Source organism: Anarhichas minor, unplaced genomic scaffold, assembly GCF_050575085.1.
Source record: "Anarhichas minor isolate MPS153535 unplaced genomic scaffold, ASM5057508v1 ptg000038l, whole genome shotgun sequence".
NCBI classification, from domain to species: Eukaryota; Metazoa; Chordata; class Actinopteri; order Perciformes; family Anarhichadidae; genus Anarhichas; species Anarhichas minor.
The window spans coordinates 3,150,875-3,177,500 of NW_027466484.1; the positions used below are offsets into that span (position 1 = coordinate 3,150,875).

Consider the following 26,626-nt stretch of genomic DNA (forward strand, 5'->3'; position numbering starts at 1 on the left):
CTTGTGAGATGTGTAAATATTGTGTAAATATTGTGTATATGTTACTGGTTAATAACTGATACACTTATGGCACAGCTCAAGTTGAAAAAGTTCCAGGTTCGCCTGAAAAAAAAGCACTTTCATTGAATATTTTTTTGGAATTATTGCAGAGTGAAGCCTACAAATACTCCTGTGTCATAGCACAACAGGGTTGTGGTCTCTCTAAGCTCATTTTACTTAGATTGAGTGAAGCAGGCCAGCATAATAGGAGGTCTGAGTACAGAATTTCAAGCCGAATGCTCATTTCTCTCTCATGCTCTATTCCAATTTTATATACTATATAACTATATATTTCACTTTTTCTATCACTCATATTATTCAATACATCCAAATACAGATGTTAGGAATCATTTTGAGATTCCTAACATCATCAGAGGCTGTCTCTGGCTCTCAGCCATAGGATTTTCTCAGTCCCTGTGTGTGTATGGCGCTGTATCTCAGCCTATCATCGGTCGATTTCAGTCAATAAGCCCTCCTTCGACGCGTCAGCGTCTCGGGAAGGCGTGTGTCGAATTTGGTGTTGATTGACATAAGTTTCAGCCAGTAAAGTTGCAAAGAGTGCCGCGTCTCCCCGAGCCTAAAATTCCATTGGCCGAAAGTCTGACCGCTGGCCCGAGGTGGGTTGACCCCCCTTCCACAGGAAACAGCTCGGCTGTAAACAGGATGCACTTCGCGGCCATGACGGTAGCTCTGAACCGGAGCATTTTCGATGTTTTTGTACTAATATTTCATAAAACCTGACCAAAAACCATGGATTTTTTCCGGTGAAGACCAGTGGCATTGGACTGTTGTCCAGTCACAGCGTTGTGGTGCGTCCACGGAGAGAAGAACCGACGGTATGTACGCTTTCTCTGCGTGATGCTAATGCTAAACGATGTCCGGATTAGCCGGCTAGCTGCTAGCTTCGTGGTGAAAATATTGATTTGAGGCAGACATAACGCCGATTTCTGCCCAGGATTTCATGATTTTATGCCACATTTTCTAGATGCTTATACTAGTAGTCTATAGTTGTGTTTGGAGTGTGTAAAAAGTGACTTATATGATAGTGTAGCCCATATGTTGCTGTTTAATCCGGAAAAAAAACTGGACAGATCCACAATACTGGCGAACAATAAGGCTATTTTCCGAACAATATTTTCAGGGGTCCTGAGCCCGAGAGCCCCCCAAATGGGGGGCGCTCGTAGCCAGAAGGTTAATCTTTCATGGCGAAGAATGCGTCGCCACGGAAACGTCTTTTCACAAAACAACAAGCTTTGAGTAACTTTTCATCACAAAGTTCTTTAGATTGTTCTGACCAAATTAGAAGTTGATTCGATTATTTCCCTAGGAGGAGTTCGTTAGAGTACAGCGCCTGGAAATGACAAAAACGACACTAGAAATTCATAAAAAATTCAAAATGGCTGACTTCCGGTTGGGTTTAGAGCATGGCTCCAAGAGACTTTTTTTTAAGTCCAAATGTGATATATGTTCCTACCAAATTTTATACATTTATGTGAAACGTACTGCGAGGGATGCTTCGTTGAAATATTGTAGGGGGCGCTATTGAGCCGATTTGCCACTCTGAATGAATAAAATCATATATATCTAAATTTTGGGCTTGTAATCTGTGTGCCAAATTTGCTTATGTTTCGAGCATTTTTAGCCTCTCAAAATGACCTTAGTTTTTCACGGCGAAGACTGCGTCGCCACGGCAACGGTGTTCGAAGAAACATCAAAAGCTTCATGAACTGGCATTATGAACTTCTTATATTTGTGTGGAAGTAATTTGATGTTGATCTGATTTACCTACTAAGAGAAACAAGCCAAAGTATAAAGACTCTGACTGTTACCAGTAGGTGGCGCTATGACTATGATTCAAAATTGGCCTGCAGATGTCTTCAGGCCTGGAGTCTAATCAAACATGTGAAATCTGGTAAAGATCTGATGATGTGGAGTCGAGTTACATCAGTTTATTCGTTCATGGCGAAGGATTGAAGTTCGCCGAGCCACCATGTCGCCGCCCTTCAACAACTTCTTACAATCTTCACAATGAAGCATTATCAAGGTCTTAAGACTTTTCTTACAACATTTGAGAGGGATCTGATTAATCTGTGAGGAGCAGGATGTCAAAGTACACAACTTACAACTTCCTGTTTCGCGGCGAATGGTGTTTTTTTGCCGCCACGCCACGGATACATAGTTATATAACTTTTTGATCTTTGAGTAACTTTTCACTGCCAAGGTCTCAAGAGGATACTGACCAAATCTGACCGGGTTAAACCTCTAGGAGGAGTTCGTTATTAGTTATTAAATATTAAGTATGTTATTAAGTATGACGCCTTGAAATGGTCCAAAAACGTCATCAAATAAAAAATGGCCGACTTCCTGTTTGGTTTAGTGAAAAATTCCAAGAGGATTTTTTGTGCGTCTCATCACGTTCCACATACCTTCCAAATTTCATACAGCTAGGTAAAACCCAATGTTGGGGCTACTCAATAGGGGGCGCTATCGAGCCAATATTTCATACTGGCTGGACACCCCAATCAGACTGCAAGTTTTGCAAAATCTGGCTTGCGTGCCAAATTAAAAAAAATTACCAGTATCCCAAGCACCTCCTTTTTGCGATGAAACACGTACGATAATAATAAAATACATTAGAAGAACAATAGGTCCTCCGCTCAGACTACGTCGGTGCTCGGGCCCTAAATATGCCTTTAATGTTACATCTGTACAGAACACTAACTAATTGAACAACGAGAGGAATACTGGGTAACATGTCGCAGTGTGGTACAGATTAAAGAGTCAATAAGCTGCAGGAACAATGTGACCTGTTAGTCATGTGATCAGGTCCCTGGAGATCAGCTTTGTTTAACTGATTCTACTGGTCTCCAGCAGGTGAGTCAGGGGTGTGTGTGTGTGTGTGTGTGTGTGCTCATGTATCTTTGTGAGGACTTATTTGAATTATAGACCTTGAGAGGACGGACACTTTTGAAGTGAGGGGACTTGTTTTAAATCTGGGGACGTTTTGGAAAGTAAGGACACGTTGGAAGATGAGCATATATTTGGGAAGTAAGGGACAATTTGGAAAGCAACTCACCTTTTGGAAAATTTGATTTGATTTGGAAAAAAATACATTTTTGAGGGTGAGGACAACAGTGGGGACATTGGTTGAAAGTGGGGCCCGTGATTCCGCGCGACGTCATTGTGTACCCACGGTCCCGTGTGACCTCCGTACACAACCACTGATGTTGATCACTCTTTATGGTGAATCCCTGTGTGTTAAGGTGTGTTTTTATTTCCAGAGAAACCAGTTTGGAGAGTCCAGAGGAGACCAGACTAACATGGACGCCAAGCAAGGAGCTCAGGGACTCTCTGGTGGACATGTACAGAGGTAAAATACTGCTACTACACGTGTACAGAGATATTATTACTACTGCTGCAAAATCAGCCAGCTGGTGTAATGAGTCAGACTGTCCACCAGGTGGAGCTGTGGCCCTTCACTCAGCTGAACATTAACACTGAACTCAGACAGACAGAGAGGGGGTCACAGGTCACATAACTGTGTCTTAATACTGTCTGTCTGTCTGTCTCACAGTAATCAGTTTATTCAGAACCAAACTCAGATCATTTATTTATTTATTTCTTCTTCTGTGGTGGCAAATACTCTGATCAGTAAGTTAGAGATCAAATAGGAAATGTAACTGCAAATAAATGAATAAAGTATTTTTAGAATGCCACCTACAGACAGGAAGTACAAGACTACCAAAATAAGACAAAATTGTTCTCCTTCAAACCTGCGAAATAAACTTTATTGATAGTCACAGATCAATGAGCAGCTGCGACACACACACACACACACACACACACACACACATACACATTCCTACACAGAGACATGAATAGCAGCTACTTCAGTCTGATCAAACAAACTGCAGCCCACCCTCATCCAACAATACTGTGTGTGTGTGTGTGTGTGTGTGTGTGTGTGTGTGTGTGGACCACCCACTCTGCAGATTAAACACAGTTCACACGACCGTCTCCTCCCTCTCTCTACTCATTCACTCTCAGCCTTTGTCATCTTCTTCTGTCATTATATTAATCTACTGACTGTGTGTGTGTGTGTGTGTGGTCGGTTCTGTTCCTGTGGAGTCTGATCAATAAGATAAGGATAATATAAAAGTTAAAAGTGGGTGAACATCACAGGAGGAGGAGGTGACATCATCACCAGGATGTTGTAACTATGGTGACGTGACAGGACATTATGGTCTGTAACAGACGTGGACATTCAGCAGAACAAAGAACAGAGGAGGACAACAGTGTCCACAGGGAGGTGCTGGAGAGTCAGAGAGAGGAGGAGAGACGGGAGCTGATCTCAGATCAGTGTGTTCATGAGACACTGAGGTCATCTTATAGTCTCTCTCTCTCTCTCTCTCTCTCTCTTTATATACACACATATACATCTATACATATATTATAGATATATAGATGACTTCAATATGAAAATAGTTCTGATCATCTAATTGATGAATGTAGTAATAGTTTCAGCTCCAACAGAAACAAACAGTGGATGAAAGGTTGCAAATCAGTACTTACTGTATGAGAGAGAGAGAGAGAGAGAGAGAGAGAGAGAGAGAGAGAGAGAGAGAGAGAGAGAGAGAGAGAGAGAGAGAGAGAGAGAGAGAGAGAGAGAGAGAGAGAGAGAGAGAGAGAGAGAGAGAGAGAGAGCCTCCCCCGGCTTAATGTCCGTATCTAAATTCATGATGGCGGCGTGGACTCGGCGGCGTGGATCACAGGCGGATTGAGGCGGATTTGAGCTGAAGCCTCTTTAATCATCGTAACACCGTCATTAATATTCATGCAGTCAGCTGGAACACCGACTCTCTCTGCACAAAACTTTCTGCACAAAATGTATTAAATACAGCTTAAAAAATTAATGGGCTTTAGTTCATATTACATGAAGAAGAAAGGGGGGAGACAACCCCCCCCCCCCCCCTCCTCTGATTGGCCTTTGGAGTTTCCCTTTTTTCTGCAGATTTTTCCGTCTTTGACGAGACTTCAAAGCGAGCGCGAGGCATGAATGGTCATTTAGAAGGATTTAACACATTATCACTTCTGTAATTGTACATGAATAATAAGAAGCTCAATTAGCTCTGAGTCCACACGGGGGGGGGGGGGGGGCAGAGGACGGCAGGGAATGAGAAAAGTTTCAAAGTGACAACGCTCAATTACTCTATGACTGGAATACAGCAGAACCAGGTCCAGGTCTAGGACCTGGTTCTAGGTTCTAGGACCTGGACCTGGACCAGGACCAGTCTCAAGCAGCCAAACTGTTTAAACTATGCGTTCGCTCACTTCTACACAGAATCAGATTCATCAGTGTCTTACACATGTGTGATCATATGTCAGAGGTCTGAACAACGGACCCCATCAGAACCAGGACTTCATAGCTGGACGTGGCGTTTGTAAACAGTCTGGAACTAGTCTGAAACCATTTTGTAAGCAGTCTGGAAACAGTCTGGAACCGGTATGGAACCAGTTTGGAAACCAGGCTGGCTCTCCCCAGTGATGCAGATGGACTTCAGGAGGAATGTTGTATTTTAATCAGACCAGCTTGGTTTCTAGTGTCTGGTCTGTATCAGGATAGAGCTGAAATTTAGTTTGAAGGAGCTGTTGGACTTCGTCTTGAACTTCCTGTTGGGCTTTGTCTTGGACTTTGTCTTGGACTTTGTCTTGGACTTCCTGTTGGACTTCCTGTTGAACTTCGTCTTCCTGTCTGATTTCTAAGGTAGTCCAGGCTCTTCATCTGGATGTGTCGGTGAGTTTGCGCGTAGCTTTTTTGTTTCTTTTCGTCTTCAAGCGTTGGACTTTCACAAGACTTTTGGTTCTGGTGTCGTAGAGTTGGGAGATGAATCCTTTTGACAGACTGGAGGTCTTGGACCGCGTCAGGGACCACTACGGTTCACAGAGTGGTGCCAGTGCCGAAGGATGTCACACACACTCACACACACACACACACCGATTAAAGTATCTAAATGATTTCTGTGTGTTTATTGTTTACTTTTGATTTAACAAGCGTTTAACATTTCTGCCTCCTTTAATTACACCTGAGGAGCTACGCTCTTAATGAGAGCCGTTAGACGGCCTTAACGAGGCCTTAACGAGATATTAGAGGTGTGTTTGCTCTGCTGATGAGCTGCAAGTATTTAGAAAGCTCGACATGACGACAGGATTACTGCTCGCTAATGATTGATTAATAATGAATAAAGAGAGAGAGAGACAGACAGGTGGTTTATGTAAACAGAGTCTGTTTTTATTTGTTCAGATAATCCAAGAGTAAACGAGGAGCTGCGACAGCGTCTGCCCTCACCTGCAACACAAGAACTCAGCAACTCAACCCAGCAACTCAGCAGCCCTGACAGGTAGAACATTTCTAAAAGTTTAAAGTGCTTGTTATTAAAGCTGCAGTTTGAAAGACAAACCACATGTTTTATTGACTATTATAACAAAATGGCTTCTGTCACACGAACTGACATCAAAGTAACTCCTCCAGTAAAAGCACTAGAGTGCTTCGACAAGACCACAAGAGGTTTTAAAGACTCCTTATGAACTATTAATCTAATATTGCTATTAATCTAACTTTGAACAAGTTCTTATGAACTATTAATCAAACTTTGAACTAGTTCTTATGAACTACTAATCTAACTTTGAACTAGTTCTTATGAACTATTAATCAAACTTTGAACTAGTTCTTATGAACTATTAATCAAACTGAACTAGTTCTTATGAACTATTAATCAAACTTTGAACTAGTTCTTATGAACTATTAATCTAATATTGCTATTAATCAAACTTTGAACAAGTTCTTATGAACTATTAATCAAACTTTGAACTAGTTCTTATGAACTATTAATCTAACTTTGAACTAGTTCTTATGAACTATTAATCTAACTTTGAACTAGTTCTTATGAACTATTAATCAAACTTTGAACTAGTTCTTATGAACTATTAATCTAACTTTGAACTAGTTCTTATGAACTATTAATCTAACTTTGAACTAGTTCTTATGAACTATTAATCTAACTTTGAACTAGTTCCTATGAACGACTAATCTAACTTTGAACTAGTTCTTATGAACTAAACTAACTTTGAACTAGTTCTTATGAACTATTAATCTAACTTTGAACTAGTTCTTATGAACTACTAATCAAACTTTGAACTAGTTCTTATGAACTATTAATCTAACTTTGAACTAGTTCTTATGAACTATTAATCTAACTTTGAACTAGTTCTTATGAACTATTAATCAAACTTTGAACTAGTTCTTATGAACTACTAATCTAACTTTGAACTAGTTCTTATGAACTATTAATCTAACTTTGAACTAGTTCTTATGAACTATTAATCAAACTTTGAACTAGTTCTTATGAACTATTAATCAAACTTTGAACTAGTTCTTATGAACTATTAATCTAACTTTGAACTAGTTCTTATGAACTATTAATCTAACTTTGAACTAGTTCTTATGAACTATTAATCTAACTTTGAACTAGTTCCTATGAACGACTAATCTAACTTTGAACTAGTTCTTATGAACTAAACTAACTTTGAACTAGTTCTTATGAACTATTAATCTAACTTTGAACTAGTTCTTATGAACTACTAATCTAACTTTGAACTAGTTCTTATGAACTATTAATCTAACTTTGAACTAGTTCTTATGAACTATTAATCTAACTTTGAACTAGTTCTTATGAACTATTAATCTAACTTTGAACTAGTTCCTATGAACGACTAATCTAACTTTGAACTAGTTCTTATGAACTATTAATCTAACTTTGAACTAGTTCTTATGAACTATTAATCTAACTTTGAACTAGTTCCAGCATATCTCATTGACCTTTCACCTCCCCGATGACCTCTATTACACTGAGGTCATCTAATACGCTGCTGAGTTGTTCGATGCGTTAAGGGGATGTGTTAAGACAGGGGTCGGCAACCCGCGGCTCCTCTGTTGCGGCTCCCTGAGGCTACATCCACACTAATACATTTCAACAAACAAAAATGATCTCCGTCCACACGGCGTTTCAGCATCGTTTTCTAAATGATCTCCGTCCAGAATAAAACGCCTGAAAACGAATATCACATGACTCTTCACGTACACTGGGCATGCGGGTGGGTGCCGGTGTAAACAGGAAGTAGATTGGTTGCTTAGTTAAACAGTAGTAATAAAGTAGTCTTTAATAATGAAAGGTTGTGTTTGATACTTAAGATCTTCTCTAAAATCTTCCTCTATGAACTCAAACACACATTTTGTGGAAAGTTTTAGAAGTTTTATTTTTCAGACTTAGTTATAGCGCTGCAGGTCTTTATCGCTCTCTCTCTCTCTCACACATCACATTTAAAATCAACACTTACACATAAAGGTTTACTGTATGTCATAAGTAAGGGGTTATAGCGCATGGCAATTTTTTTTGGGGCCTATTTGGGGCCGCGAAAATCCATTGTTTCAGACAGTTCATAGATTAGTTCAATCAGAAGGAGTGTGATTTTGCTCCGTAGTTTTGCTTGCATATGACAACACAAGAGACAGAATTTCAGGGTCATAGTGAAATTTGACAACACAAATACGAACTTTTCTCAAATAAAGAGAGAGAAATTATTTTCCTGCTTGTAAAGGAAAGACGGATAAACTAGCTTTCATATCCGCGTCACTCCCAAATCCTAATTCTTAAAGGGACCGCACACAATGGATGGAGAATGGACCTGACATTGTCAACTTTTGAGTTGTTTACTTCTTTTATTATAAGCAGAAGAGAATAAGATTTTGATCCACATTTACATCTATTTTGTTGTCCGTGTAGTTTTTACATACCAGTGATATTTTATGCTCATTTGGACACTATCACTGAGATAAAGATGAACTAGTTCAGTGTCAAATATACCATTCAATGGGAAGAAAAACATGAATAACAAAAATAAAAGAACACATTTCAAGTACATCTTAATTATCGAATGATAAATATTGTATGATGGGCTGAAATGGAAGGCACCCAATGCATTCACTATAATCAAGGCAAACTAGGATTACAATGTACAGAGAAAAACACTATAGGACGAGATCCGGACAGGACTTTCCGCTTTGACATGATTTTAATCAGTCTGAAGTTGCTTTCGCGTTGCCTGTGGAGTCTGTCGATTGTGCACACGTCTCTTCAGTTGCATGCCCTTACAAGGAGCTGGCGGGGCGTTTCTGTATGCAAATCCAGGTGCACGAGAACGCGCGTTCAATTTAAGAATCCTCATTCGGGGGAGCACAGCAGAGAACACTTCGGCTGTGTAAGAACCCATTTTCAGGCGTTCATGAATCAGGTGGAGATCATTTCTGACGTTGGTCTTCCGAAGTCAGTAAGAAAACATTTCAGAAGACACTTCAGAAAATGTTCGAGAATGAGGCCCAATGTGTTTCTGAATTTATTTTTATTTTATTTTGGAGAGCGACGGGTTGGCGACCACTGCTCTACATGTTATTGTTGGAATGCTGTTAAATATTTCTAACCTTTAAACTTTTTGAATTATTAAGCTTTTTTGAATGGGATGTCTATGGAGAATATTTTTAAATCCTCTTAAACTTTTTCAACTTTCAAATCCTTCTACTTCCTCATACTTTCAACTACAGACACCATTTTAACTTTAAACTGTTGAGAAAATCCTGATCTATTGCCGCATAATTCAGCTTTTTGATATCTTTTACACTTTTTGAATTGTAGCAATTTAACTTTTATGATTTTTTCAGCCCTTTTCTGACTTTATAATGGGTGTGTATTGCGCAGCTTAGAGTGCGTGATGTCACCGCTAGAGTGAAGAGCAGCTTGAGATTCTTGTGAAAAAAAACATTTGTCTTTTGCCACTGTGTCCACAATCTTTACTCTTCATGCATAATTTCTGGATTTAAAAGTAGCTAATCTTGTCCTTGTCGTAGACAAATGACTGTGGAATCCCACAGATTTACACATTTGGCTCAAAAAGTCGCAGAACGACATGAACTTCAACCAACTGCTCCATTAGACTCCATGTTAAATCTGACCACTCATTTCTCAGAGAAAGCAGACGGTACCAGTTTTGCATATTGCGCTGGAGCTCACATTATTAACACCACAAACATAATAAACACATCTCCGCGTTTGGCAGAGTCTTATCTCTCTCACGGTATCCATATTTTATTGATTAGTATCATGGTTTTGCTATAAAGGGCATATGTTTGACAGGTAGTTTTGTTGAAAATCACTGTTCACTCTCTCTCTTAATTAGCCTCTAACACACAGGTGCTCCAATCACCAACATGCACCCAAGCACACAGGTGTTTATATGAGCTCATTAGTGATGTTGATAAACACACAGAGGCACTGAGACACACACACACACACTCCTCTCCCTCTATCTCTCTGTCTCTCTGTCTCTCTCTCTCTCTCTCTCTCTCTCTCTCTGTGTGTGTCTCTCTCTCTCATACAGTCATTCAGGTCTTGGAGACTTTTAGAGGACCCCCCCATCCGAACACACCCCATTTTAAAATAAAAGCCGCACACACATGATTTAGAGATATACGTGATGCAGCTCAGCCAATCAAATATGGGTATTCTGATAAGTTTCCTGATTCGAGTGACATTTACACACACGAGGAAAAGACATGGGAGAGCAGTCATGTAAGCTGTAAAAGATAAAACATAGGACAATCTCCAAATGAGAAAGATTGCCAGAGAGATCAGTCTCTCTCTCTCTCTCTCTCTCTCTCTCTCTCTCTCTCTCTCTCTCTCTCTCTCACACACACTCTCACTCTCACACTCACTCACTCACTCACACACAGTCATTCAGGTCTTTAAGATTTTAAGAGGACTCCCCCCCCCACACACACCCCATTTTAAAATAAAAGCCCCAAAGAGTGAATTCTAACTGAAATGCTTGTGATGAAGCCTGTCATTTAATACCCTCTGTTTATGTGTCAAACATTAAGATTATGTCTCCTCTCCCCCTCTCCCCCCCACCCAGTCCCACCCTTTCAAAATAAAAGCCTCATGGATTAACTGTATTTAAACGTTAAACTCAAAATTAGGCTTTTTTGTTGAAATAATGAATGCTCTTGCTAATACTGCGACAACTACTACTACTACTGCTAATATTTCTAGTATTACTACTACTGCTACTACTATTACTGCTACCATCAATATTATTACTACCACTACTGCTATTACTACCACTACTACTATTACTTATACTACAACTGCTACTACTACTACTGCTATTCCTGCTACTACCAGTACTAATAATACTACAGCTATTAGTACGACTGCTACTACTACTACTGCTATTACTGCTACTTCAAAAACTGACTTTACTACTACTACTACTTCTTCTACTACTACTAGTGTTATATTAAATACTACGACCACTACTACAGCTATTACTACGACTACTGATACTACTACTTCTACTACTTCTTCTAATTACTAATACTTCTACTAATACTTCTACTACAACTTCTACTACTACTGCTACTACAAATATCACTACTGCTACAACTATTACTTATTCTAATGCTACTAATACTTCTACTTCTAATAATACTTCTACTACAACTACAACTTCTAGTACTACAACTACAAATATCACTACCGCTGACATTTTTTAAGCCACAGAAACTATTCGAATATCAAAATGTTCAGCTCTTTCAGGAGAGGGGTGATATGAGTTTTCATATTTGTAATCTTTAAATTCTTTGAAATATTAAGCTATTTGCAATTTTCTTTTGAAAGGGATCTCTATGGAGAAAATCTTCAAATCCTGTTAAACTTCTTCAACTTTCAAAGCCTTCTTCCTCATACTTTCAGCTACAGACACCATAGTGAGACATTTCAACTAGAAGGGTTTTCAGCAGTGCAGTTTAAATGCTTTCAGGCTTCAACATTTTTCAGACGGGTAGTCTCCCATTTCTTAATTTTCAGCAATTAATTTCAGCTTTCAGCATTCCAACGCATTTTCAGCAGGAAATGCATTTTCTAGTTCTACATGTTACTCTACATGTTACTCTACATGTTACTCTACATCTTATTCTCCATGTTACTCTACATGTTACTCTACATGTTACTCTACATGTTACTCTACATTTTACTCTACATGTTACTCTACATCTTATTCTACATGTTACTCTACATGTTACTCTACATTTTACTCTACATGTTACTCTACATGTTACTCTACATGTTACTCTACATTTTACTCTAAATGTTACTCTACATGTTACTCTACATGTTACTCTACATGTTTTTAAACTGTGGTACAATAATAAACTGGTGATCTCTCTGTTCTTAGAGTTTGAACAGCAGTTCAACATGTACAGTTTTTCCTGATGGTGGCGCTAGAATAAAATCATAGTCATTAGAATCTAAAGGGTTTATCCTCTGGAGAGTTCATCACATAAAGAAATGTTTCTGACTTACAGATCTGGGACCAACCTGAGCCTGGACCAGACTGAACGGCCTCAGGGTAATCCAGTCATTAATTAATTCATCCATCCATTCATCCATTTAGTCATTAAATTTCAAGTTCAAATTAATTCATCCATCCATATGTATATCCACTCAGTCAAGCTCTCACTCATCATTCATCCATTCATTCATCCACTCACTCACTCACCCATATATCCATCTTTTTACTGTGTCCCACTGTCTTACTGACTGTTACCTGTCTGTCTTTCTCTGCGTTCAGGCCCTAAGCAACTCCCAGAACCTCCGGCCTCCTGCTCCCCCTCCCTTCTGTCCCACAGGAGGTCTGTCTCTCCTGTTTCTCCTTTGTCCTCCAGACCTCCAGGAGGTAAAAGGCAGATGGAGCTGGACCTTTCCCCCAACCAGGGCCCTTCTCCTCGCGCAGAGAGCTGTGGAGACGGCCCTGATGGAGGAGGAGCTTCCACAGGTCCTGGTAGTCCCACCCTCAGAAGACACCTGTTCAGCACTGATGACAGGTGAGATCCAGAGTTTCACTTTGTGCACTGAAGTGGCAAATTAGATTTGGGGTTTAGTGGTTTTAGGTTATGGGTTATGGGTTCGGGGTTAGTGGTTAGGGTACTTTCACTGGTCTGGTCTTGAACTTGGTCTTCACTCGGTCTTGGTTTAGGTGGTCTTGGTTTAGGTGGTTTAGTTGGTCTTGGTTTAGGTGGTCTTGGTTTAGGTGGTGGTCTTGGTGTAGGTGGTCTTGATTTAGGTGGTGGTCTTGATTTAGGTGGTCTTGGTGTAGTTGGTCTTGATTTAGGTGGTGGTATTGGTGTAGGTGGTCTTGGTTTAGGTGGTGGTCTTGATTTAGGTGGTCTTGGTGTAGTTGGTCTTGGTTTAGGTGGTGGTATTGGTGTAGGTGGTCTTGGTTTAGGTGGTGGTCTTGATTTAGGTGGTCTTGGTGTAGTTGGTCTTGGTTTAGTTGGTCTTGGTGTAGGTGGTCTTGGTGTAGGTGGTCTTGACTAACTTCATAATTACAAAATGACGGCAAACACATAAACACTTGTTATTGTAGTGAAACACGTTCATTGTTTGTATTTTTGTTTCCTTTGTTCTTTATTAAACGTGTTCCCTGAGCAGAGACTGACAGGGACACTCAGGTTGAGTTAAAACATTTAGAACAATAAAACATTAATATTTCAATCAGAAGCGTGATGCCTCGTATTGATGCGGATCAGCTCCGAGTCTCTGATACTCAACGAGATTAATTAATGATGAAATGTTTATTAAGAAGTTTATTGCTTTTCATTACTTTCTGTAATTCGGGTGTTTTTCTTTTGTCTCTTTTTGATGCTTTTCAGATGAATTGTGTGAAGCCGTTTGAAATGTGACCTATTAGATTTAGATTTTATTTTATTAGTTGGAGTCAGAACGAGGCAGACAGAAATAGAACGATAGTGGAGTTGATTAGAAGCAGCTGATATTATAAAAGACAGAGTGTCTTATTTACTCGCTTTATTACGCCGTCTGACCTTTAAGGTGAGATGAGAGGCAGCAGCTGCTTATTAAAGCGACGCCCTCGTCTCTCTGATAATGTGAGGTTAAAACACCTGACCGCGCTACACACAGGTGACTCTCTAATGAAACACATGGCGAGGTGATGTCACCGGGGTCCCGACCAATCACAGCCTCGTTGACCAGCAGCTGACCCGCTGCAGATAAATATTCACGTCATGTCTGTGTGTGGACTCTGGGCTTTATTTAGTGTACAAATAAGTACAAGTATCAGTGTTTTACACTCACAGATACTCAGAGGAGTGCTGTAACCTCTCGGCAGTGTTTCCTGTCCCTCACGTAGAGGTTTGAGTCCCACTCAGAGGACTCGACGTCTGTTATTACATAAGAATCATTTGTTAAAAGTGTTGATGTCTTTAAGCATGTTTGTAGTCTGGGATATCCCGTTACCAAAACTCAACATCTGCCAACTAATACTGTGGGTGGAGTTTATTAATACTGTGGGTGGAATTTATTAATCATGTGGGTGGAGTTTATTAATACTGTGGGTGGAGTCTATTAATAATGTGGGTGGAGTTTATTAATAATGTGGGTGGAGTTTATTAATAATGTGGGTGGAGTTTATTAATACTGTGGGTGGAGTCTATTAATAATGTGGGTGGAGTTGATTAATAATGTGGGTGGAGTTTATTAATACGGTGGGTGGAGTCTATTAATAATGTTGGTGGAGTTTATTAATAATGTGGGTGGAGTTTGTTAATACTGTGGGTGGAGTTTATTAATACTGTGGGTGGAGTTTATTAATAATGTGGGTGGAGTTTATTAATACTGTGGGTGGAGTTTATTAATACTGTGGGTGGAGTTTATTAATAATGTGGGTGGAGTTTATTAATAATGTGGGTGGAGTTTATTAATACTGTGGGTGGAGTCTATTAATAATGTGGGTGGAGTTGATTAATAATGTGGGTGGAGTTTATTAATACGGTGGGTGGAGTCTATTAATAATGTTGGTGGAGTTTATTAATAATGTGGGTGGAGTTTGTTAATACTGTGGGTGGGGTTTATTAATACTGTGGGTGGAGTTTATTAATAATGTGGGTGGAGTTTATTAATACTGTGGGTGGAGTTTATTAATCATGTGGGTGAGTTTATTAATACTGTGGGTGGAGTCTATTAATAATGTGGGTGGAGTTTATTAATAATGTGGGTGGAGTTTATTAATACTGTGGGTGGAGTTTGTTAATAATGTGGGTGGAGTTTATTAATAATGTGGGTGGAGTTTATTTAGTCTTCAAATTTTATAACTCAAACGTTCCCATATTTATATTTTAGTCGGGTACACGAAGCACTTCAGAGCATTTCTGAGCCTCACATGCACTCACATGCACTAACATGTACTAACATGCATGCTCACATGCACGCTCACGTACACTCACAAGCACGTTCACATGCACTAACTTGCACGCTCATATGCACTCACATGTACTAACGTGCACACTCACATGCACTATTGGGCATACTCGCATGCACTAACACGCACACTCACATGTACCAGATCCAGGAGAAGAGACGACATTCTCTGCTCAGGTTTCTTAATAATAATTATGTGATGAGATATTAATGTTCTGAATACAGAAGCTTTAATATCTTGTGCTGAGATAACTGCTCAGTATGTACTTTATGTACTTATTACTTCATGTACTCTGTTACTGTTGTCTCCTCCAGCTCTCATCAGGACGTCATGTTTGGACCAATCACAGCGACTTTTGAACGAGACAAAAACATCTCGTTTTTACTGAAAGAGATCGACAATCTGAGAGAGATCAACCAAAAGGTACATGTACACACTTATTTATATGTATATATATATATATATATACACTTATATATGTATCAACATACAGATACACACTTATATATGTATATATACACTTATATAAACTTAGCACAAAAAGTAAGGAGATTAGTGTTTGGTAAATAAATAAATCAATAAATATTATACCGTTGTAAAGCCTGTTTATTTACCTTTCAAACGGTGCCCCATTTGTAAGGAACATGCATTTGTGGGATGAGCTGCACAGCTGAGTATGTGGGTTGCGCCCATGAAAAATTTGCCAAATCTTCTCTGCCAATGCCAAACAGCTTATTCTGCTGTTGCTATTGACTCTTGTTTTGAGCTTCTGGTACTCCCAGGTGCTGACAATCAGGTGCCTGATTGTCAGCACCTGTGAGCATGGGCCCTGCTACAGTGGTCAGTAGGTGTCTGCTCCACGTTTAACTGATCTGGATAGGGCCCGTGCGATAGGGCAACTTCAAGCTGGCATTCTGCAAAACCAAGTTGCGTCATTATTTGTAGTGAGCCCGAGCACCATCTCCAAACTGAAGGCCAAGTTCCATATAACGGGGGATGTCAGAGACAGGCCGCGAAGTGGGCATCCCAAGAAGACGACACCCCAAGAAGACCGTTTCCTCAGCCTGTCAGCACGTAGGAACCATAGGCCGTCTTCTACAGATTTGCAGTCACGGTTTGCAGGACGACACGGCCGACGGCTCTCAATCTCAATCAAATATGTCTTGTTTCTTCAGACTTCAATCATCCAATCCACCAAACAACACCAAACAACAGTCAACCAAATGTTATTGACCTGTTGTTCATATAGCAGTACTTTAAAATAAGTGTGCAATTCACTACTTTTGAATTCATTATTGAACTTTGTGCATAACAATGAGATTAAAATTGTAATTGTTGCCCAGCACTAATATATACACATGTGTATGTATATATATATATATATTATATACATGTATATATATATGTGTATGTATATATACATGTGTGAATATATATTATATACACGTATATATATATTATATACATGTGTGTATATATATATATATATATATATATATATATATTATATACATACATGTATATAATATATATATATATACATACACATGTGTATATATATATATATATATATACGTGTATATAATATATATTCACACGTGTGTATATATATATATATATATACACACGTGTATGTATATATATATATATATATATATATATTATATACATGTATGTGTATATATATATATATATATATATATATATATATTATATACATGTATATATATATATATACACACATGTATATATATATATATACGTGTATATAATATATATCCACACTGGTATAGTGAGCTACTAACACCAGACTGTTTTCAGCTGCAGGAGGAGCTGGTCCAGAAGGAGAAGGAGCTGCAAAGAAGGGAGGTGGAGGAGGAGCTGAGAGAGGAGCAGAGGGAGGCTCGAGGCTGGGAGAGACCTGCAGGTGAGGAGGAGGAAGAGGAGGAGGGGGAAAAGGAGGAGGTGGAAAAGGAAATGAAGAGGAAGAGGGAGAGGAGGAGGTGTATGTTGCAGTTTACTCTCCTCTTAATCAGATCTAATCCAACCTCGACTTCTTAAATATTTTAATATTTTTCATGCACACTGTTTAATACCAACACACACACACACACACACACACACACGCTGTAATTAAACAGTAACGAGGTGACAGTTAACGAGGCAGTTAACAGAACAGTGTGTGTGTGTTTAACCAACGATATAATATTGATTTAACAGAGCTGTGCGTGCGTGCGTGCGTGCGTGCGGCACTTTAATCCAGCAGGATTATCACAGGAATCCACCACATTTTTGGTGTTTGTATGAAAATACAACAGCAGAAATATCAAATATTTAAATAATATTTATTAAACATGTTTAAGTTATTGATCAAATCAACTTTGTTGATCTCAGGGAAATTAAATAGAACAAACAACATCAAAGCGTCCATATATAAGATCATAACCATATAAAAACTTCAATGATGTCTCCTCGTCTCCAGCCGTGTTGGAGGAGGTGTTAGCTGCTCAGAAGGACAGAGATCAGGCTCTGATGTCACGCCTCCTGCTGGCCAATGAGGAGAGAGACGAGGCTCTCCTTCGTGCACGTCAAGTGCTGCAGGCCGCTGAGTATGTACAAACACACACACATCTTCCTCCTCCTCTTCCTCCCCCTCTTCCTCTTCCTCCTCCTTTTCCTCTTCCTCCCCCTCCTCTTCCACCTCCTTCTCCTCCTCCTCTTCATTGTTCACCTCCTCAGTCTCGTTAAGAGCTGTGAAACAAGCTCTCATCCTCCAAATAGAGCAGAAAATGTAATTACATCTACCCCCCCCCCCCCCCCCCCCCCCAGGATGAGAGGGTAATTGATATTGGAGGCCAGTCCTTTTTATGAGGGACGGAATATGGAGGAGCATGTTCCATCTATCAGGAGTGTGTGTGTGTGTGTGTGTGTGTGTGTGTGTGTGTGTGTGTGTGTGTGTGTGTGTGTGTTTTTCTAATAGAAAGAGGCGTCCTGTTTTACCTCTGTAAATGTGTGTGTTTGTGTGTTTCGGGCTGAAGTGTGTGTATGAATAATGTGAAGCTGCTTCACTGTGTGTGTTTGTGTGTGTATTTTTTCTCTCTTTTGGACATTTTATTCATCATTTGCATTGATCAACCAGTGACATTTGAGAATTTCATCAATTAATCTGCTTATTTATTTATCAATTAAGCGATTCATTATTTCTTCCTGAAAACTGAGATACATGAGACACATGGAATACATGAGATACAGAGACACGAGATACAGAGACACATGGAATACATGAGATACAGAGACACATGGAATACATGAGATACATTGAATACATGGAATACATGAGATACATGGAATACAGGAGATACATGAGATACATGAGATACATGGAATACACGAGATACATGGAATACACGAGATATAGAGACACATGGAATACATGAGATACAGAGACACGAGATACAGAGACACATGGAATACATGAGATACAGAGACACATGGAATACTTGAGATACAGAGACACATGGAATATATGAGATACAGAGACACATGGAATATATGAGATACAGAGACATATGGAATACATGAGATACATGAGATACATGGAATACATGGGATACATGAGATACATGAGATACATGGAATACATGAGATACATGGAATACATGAGACACAGAGATACATGAGACACATGAGATACATGAGATACAGAAATACATGAGACACATGAGATACAGAGACACATGAGATACAGAGACACATGAGATACAGGAGATACATGAGATATATGAGATACAGAAACACATGAGATACAGAGACACATGAGATACAGAGATACATGAGATATATGAGATACAGAAACACATGAGATACAGAGACACATGAGATACAGAGATACAGAGACACATGAGACACATGGAATACATGAGACACATGAGATACATGAGACACATGGAATACATGAGACACAGAGATACATGAGACACATGAGATACAGAGACACATGAGATACAGAGACACATGAGATACAGAGATACATGAGACACATGAGATACATGAGATACATGAGACACAGAGACACATGAGATTCAGAGATACATGGAATACATGAGATACATAAACCTGAACCAGCCCTAACTATAAACCTGAACCAGCCCTAACTATAAACCTGAACCAGCCTTAACTATAAACCTGAACCAGCCCTAACTATAAACCTGAGTCAGCCCTAACTATAAACCTGAACCAGCCTTAACTATAAACCTGAACCAGCCCTAACTATAAACCTGAGTCAGCCCTAACTATAAACCTGAACCAGCCTTAACTATAAACCTGAACCAGCCCTAACTATAAACCTGAGTCAGCCCTAACTATAAACCTGAGCCAGCCCTAACTATAAACCTGAGCCAGCCCTAACTATAAACCTGAACCAGCCTTAACTATAAACCTGAACCAGCCCTAACTATAAACCTGAGCCAGCCCTAACTATAAACCTGAACCAGCCTTAACTATAAACCTGAACCAGCCCTAACTATAAACCTGAACCAGCCTTAACTATAAACCTGAACCAGCCCTAACTATAAACCTGAGTCAGCCCTAACTATAAACCTGAACCAGCCTTAACTATAAACCTGAACCAGCCCTAACTATAAACCTGAGTCAGCCCTAACTATAAACCTGAACCAGCCTTAACTATAAACCTGAACCAGCCCTAACTATAAACCTGAGTCAGCCCTAACTATAAACCTGAACCAGCCTTAACTATAAACCTGAACCAGCCCTAACTATAAACCTGAGTCAGCCCTAACTATAAACCTGAACCAGCCTTAACTATAAACCTGAACCAGCCCTAACTATAAACCTGAGTCAGCCCTAACTATAAACCTGAGCCAGCCCTAACTATAAACCTGAGCCAGCCCTAACTATAAACCTGAACCAGCCTTAACTATAAACCTGAACCAGCCCTAACTATAAACCTGAGCCAGCCCTAACTATAAACCTGAACCAGCCTTAACTATAAACCTGAACCAGCCCTAACTATAAACCTGAACCAGCCTTAACTATAAACCTGAACCAGCCCTAACTATAAACCTGAGTCAGCCCTAACTATAAACCTGAACCAGCCTTAACTATAAACCTGAACCAGCCCTAACTATAAACCTGAGTCAGCCCTAACTATAAACCTGAACCAGCCTTAACTATAAACCTGAACCAGCCCTAACTATAAACCTGAGTCAGCCCTAACTATAAACTTGAGCCAGCCCTAACTATAAACCTGAACCAGCCTTAACTATAAACCTGAACCAGCCCTAACTATAAACCTGAGTCAGCCCTAACTATAAACCTGAACCAGCCCTAACTATAAACCTGAACCAGCCTTAACTATAAACCTGAACCAGCCCTAACTATAAACCTGAACCAGCTCTAACTATAAACCTGAACCAGCCCTAACTATAAACCTGAACCAGCCCTAACTATAAACCTGAACCAGCCCTAACTATAAACCTGAACCAGCCCTAACTATAAACCTGAACCAGCCCTAATTTAAAGCGTTGTCAAAAAAAGTCTTCAGCATAATCTTAAATGTGGTGAGTGTGGTTTACTATAAACGTAATGTATGTTTATCATTATCACAAAGTGCGTTTACCCTAGACAGTGCCTAGAAGAAGAAGTGTGAACCTCTTCTTCTTGGATGCTGCTGGTGTTTCTGTGATCATGTGTGTGTGTGTGTGTGTGTGTGTGTGTGTGTGTGTGTGTGTGTGTGTGTGTGTGTGTGTGTGTGTGTGTGTGTGTGTGTGTGTGTGTGTGTGTGTGTGTGTGTGTGTGTGTGTGTGCGTGGGCGTGGGCGTGTTAATGAGGCCCGATCCGGGCTGAGCCGGGCTGGATGGCCGTAAGCTCGGTGTTAGAGGAGCTTTATTGGAGGCGGCCGGTCTTTCATTACCTGCTGTTCCCTGCAGAGCGGAGCCGCCTCGGCCACCTTATTACAGTTTATTACAGAAAAACAGCGGCGGGCTAAATGAAAAGAGCTTCCCGAGAGGAGCAGCAGAAGATCAGCTGGTTAGCAGCTCCTCGTCCTCCATCATGGTTGTCTGGGTTAAAATCACAGAGTTTCAGCCGGACTTCAGGGAGACAAACTCCAAATTACTGACCGGAGCTACATGAGGTTAGACTACATGAGGGTTAGACTACAAGAGGGTGAGACTACGGGAGGGTGAGACTACGGGAGGGTGAGACTACGGGAGGGTGAGACTACAAGAGGGTGAGACTACGGGAGGGTTAGACTACGGGAGGGTGAGACTACGGGAGGGTGAGACTACAAGAGGGTGAGACTACAAGAGGGTGAGACTACGGGAGGGTTAGACTACGGGAGGGTGAGACTACGGGAGGGTGAGACTGCGGGAGGGTGAGACTGCAGGAGGGTGAGACTGCAGGAGGGTGAGACTGCAGGAGGGTTAGACTAGAGGAGGGTGAGACTGCAGGAGGGTGAGACTACAGGAGCCATAACAATTAACATATTTCATTGTAAAGCTTGTGTTTTTCAAAGTTTTCAAAGAGTAAACAAGTGTTTGTCTTTATGCTGTTTATTGATGGGTTCCTCATCAGTTATATTTATATATATATATAATTTATATGGGTGACTGTGGCTAAGTGGAGAGCAGGGCCGTCCTTCAATCAGAGGATCGGTGGTTCAAGCTCCGGCTCCGCTAGTTGCATGTCGATGTGTCCTTGAGCAAGACACTTAACCCAAAAATGTCTCCCGTAGCTGAGCCTACGGTGTGTGAATGTGATAGAATGTGAATTGTAAGTCGCTTTGGATAAAAGCGTCTGATAAATGACTGTAATGTAATGTAATATGTTTTGTCTCTCAGGCTGGAGGATGTTCCTTTGGAGGATCCTGACATGGTATAAAAACATTGTTTCTATTCATTAACATGTATTACATATATTTATTAACATATATGATAATAATTTTGCCTCTTTACAGACTCCAGTGGATTTGAAACTAATCAGTCAACATGTGCTTTAATTCAATGGATAAAACCAAAATATCACAATAAGCCATTTTGACACAGTCTAATGAGGCCTTCCTGTTCTTCAGTGTTACCAGAGGTTCTCACCTTGTTGTGAACCCTCTGTATCTAGATTCATGAAGGCGTCTCTTGATTGTAGACTTTAACAATGACACGCCTACCTCCTCCAGAGTGTTCTTGACTTCAGTAGATGTTATAAAGGGGTTTTCTTCACCAAGGTAAGAATTCTGCGATCATCCACTTTAGATGTCTTCCGTGGTCTTCTGGGCCTTCTGGTGTTGGTGAGCTTGCCAGTGAAGTCCTTCTTTTTAAGAAAGTACCAAACTGTTGATTTGGTCAATCCTAATATTTGTGCTGTCTGACTGATAGGTTTAAGTGTTTTCAGCCTAACAATGGCCTCCTTCACTTGGATCGACACCTTTTTGGTTTCCTGCTGAGAGTTCCATGGACCAGCTACCAACTGCAAATATAACATTTTGAATCCTATTGTCTGCATCATTTGTCATGAAATAGTGACCGAACCGACCACATCTGGCCATGAAACCGTTTGTCAGACAATTGTCCAATTACTTTTGAGCCTCTGAAAATGTGGGGGACTGTATAAAAGTGGCCGTAATTCCTAAAAGGTTCATGTGATATTTTGGTTGTATCCATTGAATTAAAGCTGAAAGTCTACACTTCAACCACATATTGACTGATTAGTTTGAATCCATTGGAGTCTGTAAAGACGCAAAATTAGAAAAATTGTGTCACAGTCAAGCGAAGGAGTTCAAGTATCTCGGGGTCTTGTTCGCGAGTGAGGGTAAGATGGAGCGGGAGATCGACAGGCGGATCGGTGCGGCTGCAGCAGTAAAGCAGGCGCTGCACCGGACCGTCTTGGTGAAGAGGGAGCTGAGCCGGAAGGCAAAGCTCTCAATTTACCACTCGGTCTACGTTCCTATCCTCACCTATGGTCACGAACTCTGGGTCGTGACCGAAAGGACAAGGTCGCGGCTACAAGCGGCCGAAATGAGTTTCCTCCGTCGGGTGGCCGGGCTCAGCCTTAGACGTAGGGTAAGGAGCTCGGTCATCAGGAGGGAGCTTGGAGTCGAGCCGCTACTCCTTCGCGTCGAAAGGAGTCAGCTGAGGTGGTTCAGCATCTAATTAGGATGCCTCCTGGACGCCTCCCACTGGAGGTTTTCCAGGCACGTCCAACTGGGAAGAGACCCCGGGGAAGACCCAGAACACGCTGGAGGGATTACATCTCCCAGCTGGCCTGGGAACGCCTCGGGATCCCCCAGAATGAGCTGGAACATGTTGCCGGTGAGAGGGAGGTCTGGGTCAGCCTGCTTGGCCTGCTGCCACTGTGACCCGACCCCGGATAAACGGAGGATAATGGATGGATGGATGGATGGATGGACGGACGGACGGATGGTGTCACAGTCCAAATACTTCTGGCCCGGACTGTATGTATTCAGCCCCGTTATTGATCTGATGGGTTCTTTGTTCTTTGATCAGGACGTTGATCGGCTCCTTCGGTCTGTCTGTGACTCTGACTCCGTCCATGAAGTCCAGCGGTTCGGTTCTGTTCTGGTCCAACATCTACTGTTGGCAAGGCAACGGAGAAATGACATCACCGCTGAGGAGATGAAGGCTGTGATGGAGGAGAGGGACAGGTCTGTGGTCAAGGTGAGTCTGTCTGTCTGTGTACCTGTCTGAGGGTCACAGAGGTCCAAACTTCAAATATTTGTCGTTTCAATTTGAACATGAATATTTTGAACGGTGAGAAAACACAAATATTGACATCAGTGTGTGTGTGTGTGTGTGTGTGTGTGTGTGTGTGTGTGTGTGTGTGTGTGTGTGTGTGTGTGTGTGTGTGTGTGTGTGTGTGTGTGTGTGTGTGTGTGTGTGTGTGTGTGTGTGTGTGTGTGTGTGTGTGTGTGTGCGCGTGTGCGTGTGTGCGTGTGCGTGTGTGCGCGTGCGCGCGTGCGTGCGTGCGTGCGTGCGTGCGTGCGTGCGTGCGTGCGTGCGTGCGCAGAGGGTTTCTTGGGCTCAGTAAGGGAATTCTTCGTCCTTTCAGCCGCCATGAAGTCGACTTGATGAGAAGTGTTCTTCTCTTTCTCTGAAGAATGCGTTTTCTTCACTTTTGCAATCAAATTCCTTTTCCAGGAAGCGAAACACAACATGAATGAAAACAGTCTTTATTGGTCCAGTAAAGTTCAAACTGTTGCCCAGCCTTCTCTTTTAAAAGCAGCAACGTTGTGTCCTTGCCTCCTTACTTGCTAATTGAATCGCGTTGAACAGCGATGCGTTCTCTCCACGAAACTCCCTCAGAAGGTCACGTGTAGGTGTGAACTGGTTTTATTGGGGGTTTGCTATCTTTCTACCCAGACCAGGTTCCTGAAGGAACACAGAGATCCCTTTGTTTCAGAGCATGGTCCCAACACAACCTTTAAAATGACTTCTTACATTGTTTCAACAGGAAAACTTCTTGAGCTTTCAGTTGCATCACATGGTCTTCAGCTCCTTACTGAAGTATTATTATTATGAAGGTCTTTTCTTCCACGTTGCTAGAGAATAAAATTGATTATTTTCCAGGAATACTATGTTACTGTAGTTTGTTTCATGTATTTGTATGAGCTGAATTGATTATTAGATTCATTGATTATTAGATTCATTGATTATTAGATTCATTGATTATTAGATTCATTGGTTATTCTATTAATTGATTAGTAGATAAATGTATTAATTGGTTCATAGATTAATCGATTAGTCGATTGACAGAATAATCATTTTTGATAATAGATGAAACTTATTTTCTGCTTTTCTTTGTTGTATTTTAAACTGAATATTGTTGCGTATTTGTATATATAGTATAATATATCTTAAATATTAGTTGAGGTGTGTTGTGGTTTGATCAGGTGAATATTGATCCATAATCAATAAGTGGAGATGAGCTTCAGAGGAGGAAGATGAGTTTGAAGGAATACGATCCTCGTCTGCTCCTCTGATTATTATCTGAGTTCACTTCACAGACTTTATTACACAAACCTGCAGAGTCCAGGATTCATTACCCACAATGCAATGCTGGATTCATATGCCGCTCTCTGTGGGAGGATGAAGGAGGGGGGGGGAGAAAAAGATGAGAAGTGAGACTGATGGAAGGATGACAGACAGGAGTGGGGGGCGCCTCCTTTTAGGTGAAAAAAACACAACAATCTGATCAGAAACCTGTTTGAGTTATCAGCAAATACGAAAAACTCAATTATTGACATCAATGAGATCGAGGACCAATAACCAAACTATAAACTAAGTCTCATTAGTGTTCCCTCACTATGTCAACAGTCAAAGTACTATCACACATCCAGAGTGAACAGTGAAGGTTTGATATCAGCTGTTATCACAAACACATGAACACATGAACCACACACAGCTGCTCTTTAGATATAACAGAGTTTATACAATTATATCATTGTTCAATAACAATGATCGAATCAGCTAATATCTAAACTAACAACTACTACTACACATCTATGAGCACGCTATCTAACATCGTGTGTGTGTGTGTGTGGTAGAGGCAAGAGAGAACAGCTCAGACAAGGTATGATGTAATCTAAAACATGCTACGTCACATGTGACTACACGTTGACGATAGACCGAACTATCAACATGGAGTTTGCACGTGACCACGAGACTCTATAATGGCGATAGTCGATCTAGAGGTCTCGTTATCTACACGTGTCTGAGGTAGTTAGCTCATCCCGGAGCTACATTAGCTTAACGCTATATGTGTGTGTGTTAGTAGAAGAAGAGAGACCCTCCCCACCGCGGTGGAATATGGAGATTGCTCTCTCATCACAGAAACACGGCTGACGATCTTGGACTCGCCCAACCGCGGTTCTGACCTTTGAACCGATGAAACAACAACTTCCGACCTCACTAGCGGTGAATGCTCTCAAAACAGTCATTTCTGAAGAATTTCTCCGACGTGAGTCAGAATGGAACAGCGATGCGTTCAGGTGCGCTCAGTGGTTTTGTAAGTTGGTTGCATCTGGTCGTAAAACCAGAAGTCCTGCCTCGGCATCCTCGGCCTCGTCCAATGAGAGCAGCGCCGAGCTCTCTCCACCAAACTCCCTCAGAAGGTCACGTGTAGGTGTGAACTGGGGTTTGGGGGTTTGGATGCTATCTCTAACTCAGTGGCG

General features: G+C 40.8%; 1 protein-coding gene across 3 annotated transcripts in view; it reads left to right on the forward strand.

Annotated features, from left to right (window-relative positions):
- mipol1 (mirror-image polydactyly 1) overlaps positions 1 to 26,626 on the forward strand; it is a 46,754-nt gene that overhangs the window by 5,529 nt on the left and 14,599 nt on the right. For 2 of the 3 annotated variants that reach the window (XM_076107169.1, XM_076107171.1), the window contains exons 2-10: positions 3,321 to 3,409; positions 6,341 to 6,437; positions 12,512 to 12,555; positions 12,778 to 13,030; positions 15,738 to 15,846; positions 17,245 to 17,350; positions 17,906 to 18,032; positions 22,284 to 22,317; positions 23,943 to 24,113. In XM_076107169.1, coding sequence (XP_075963284.1) covers positions 3,400 to 3,409; positions 6,341 to 6,437; positions 12,512 to 12,555; positions 12,778 to 13,030; positions 15,738 to 15,846; positions 17,245 to 17,350; positions 17,906 to 18,032; positions 22,284 to 22,317; positions 23,943 to 24,113 — 951 coding nt within the window. In that variant the 5' untranslated portion in view covers positions 3,321 to 3,399. The remainder of the gene's footprint in view (positions 1 to 3,320; positions 3,410 to 6,340; positions 6,438 to 12,511; positions 12,556 to 12,777; positions 13,031 to 15,737; positions 15,847 to 17,244; positions 17,351 to 17,905; positions 18,033 to 22,283; positions 22,318 to 23,942; positions 24,114 to 26,626) is intronic. The other variant, XM_076107170.1, reaches the window with a different exon arrangement.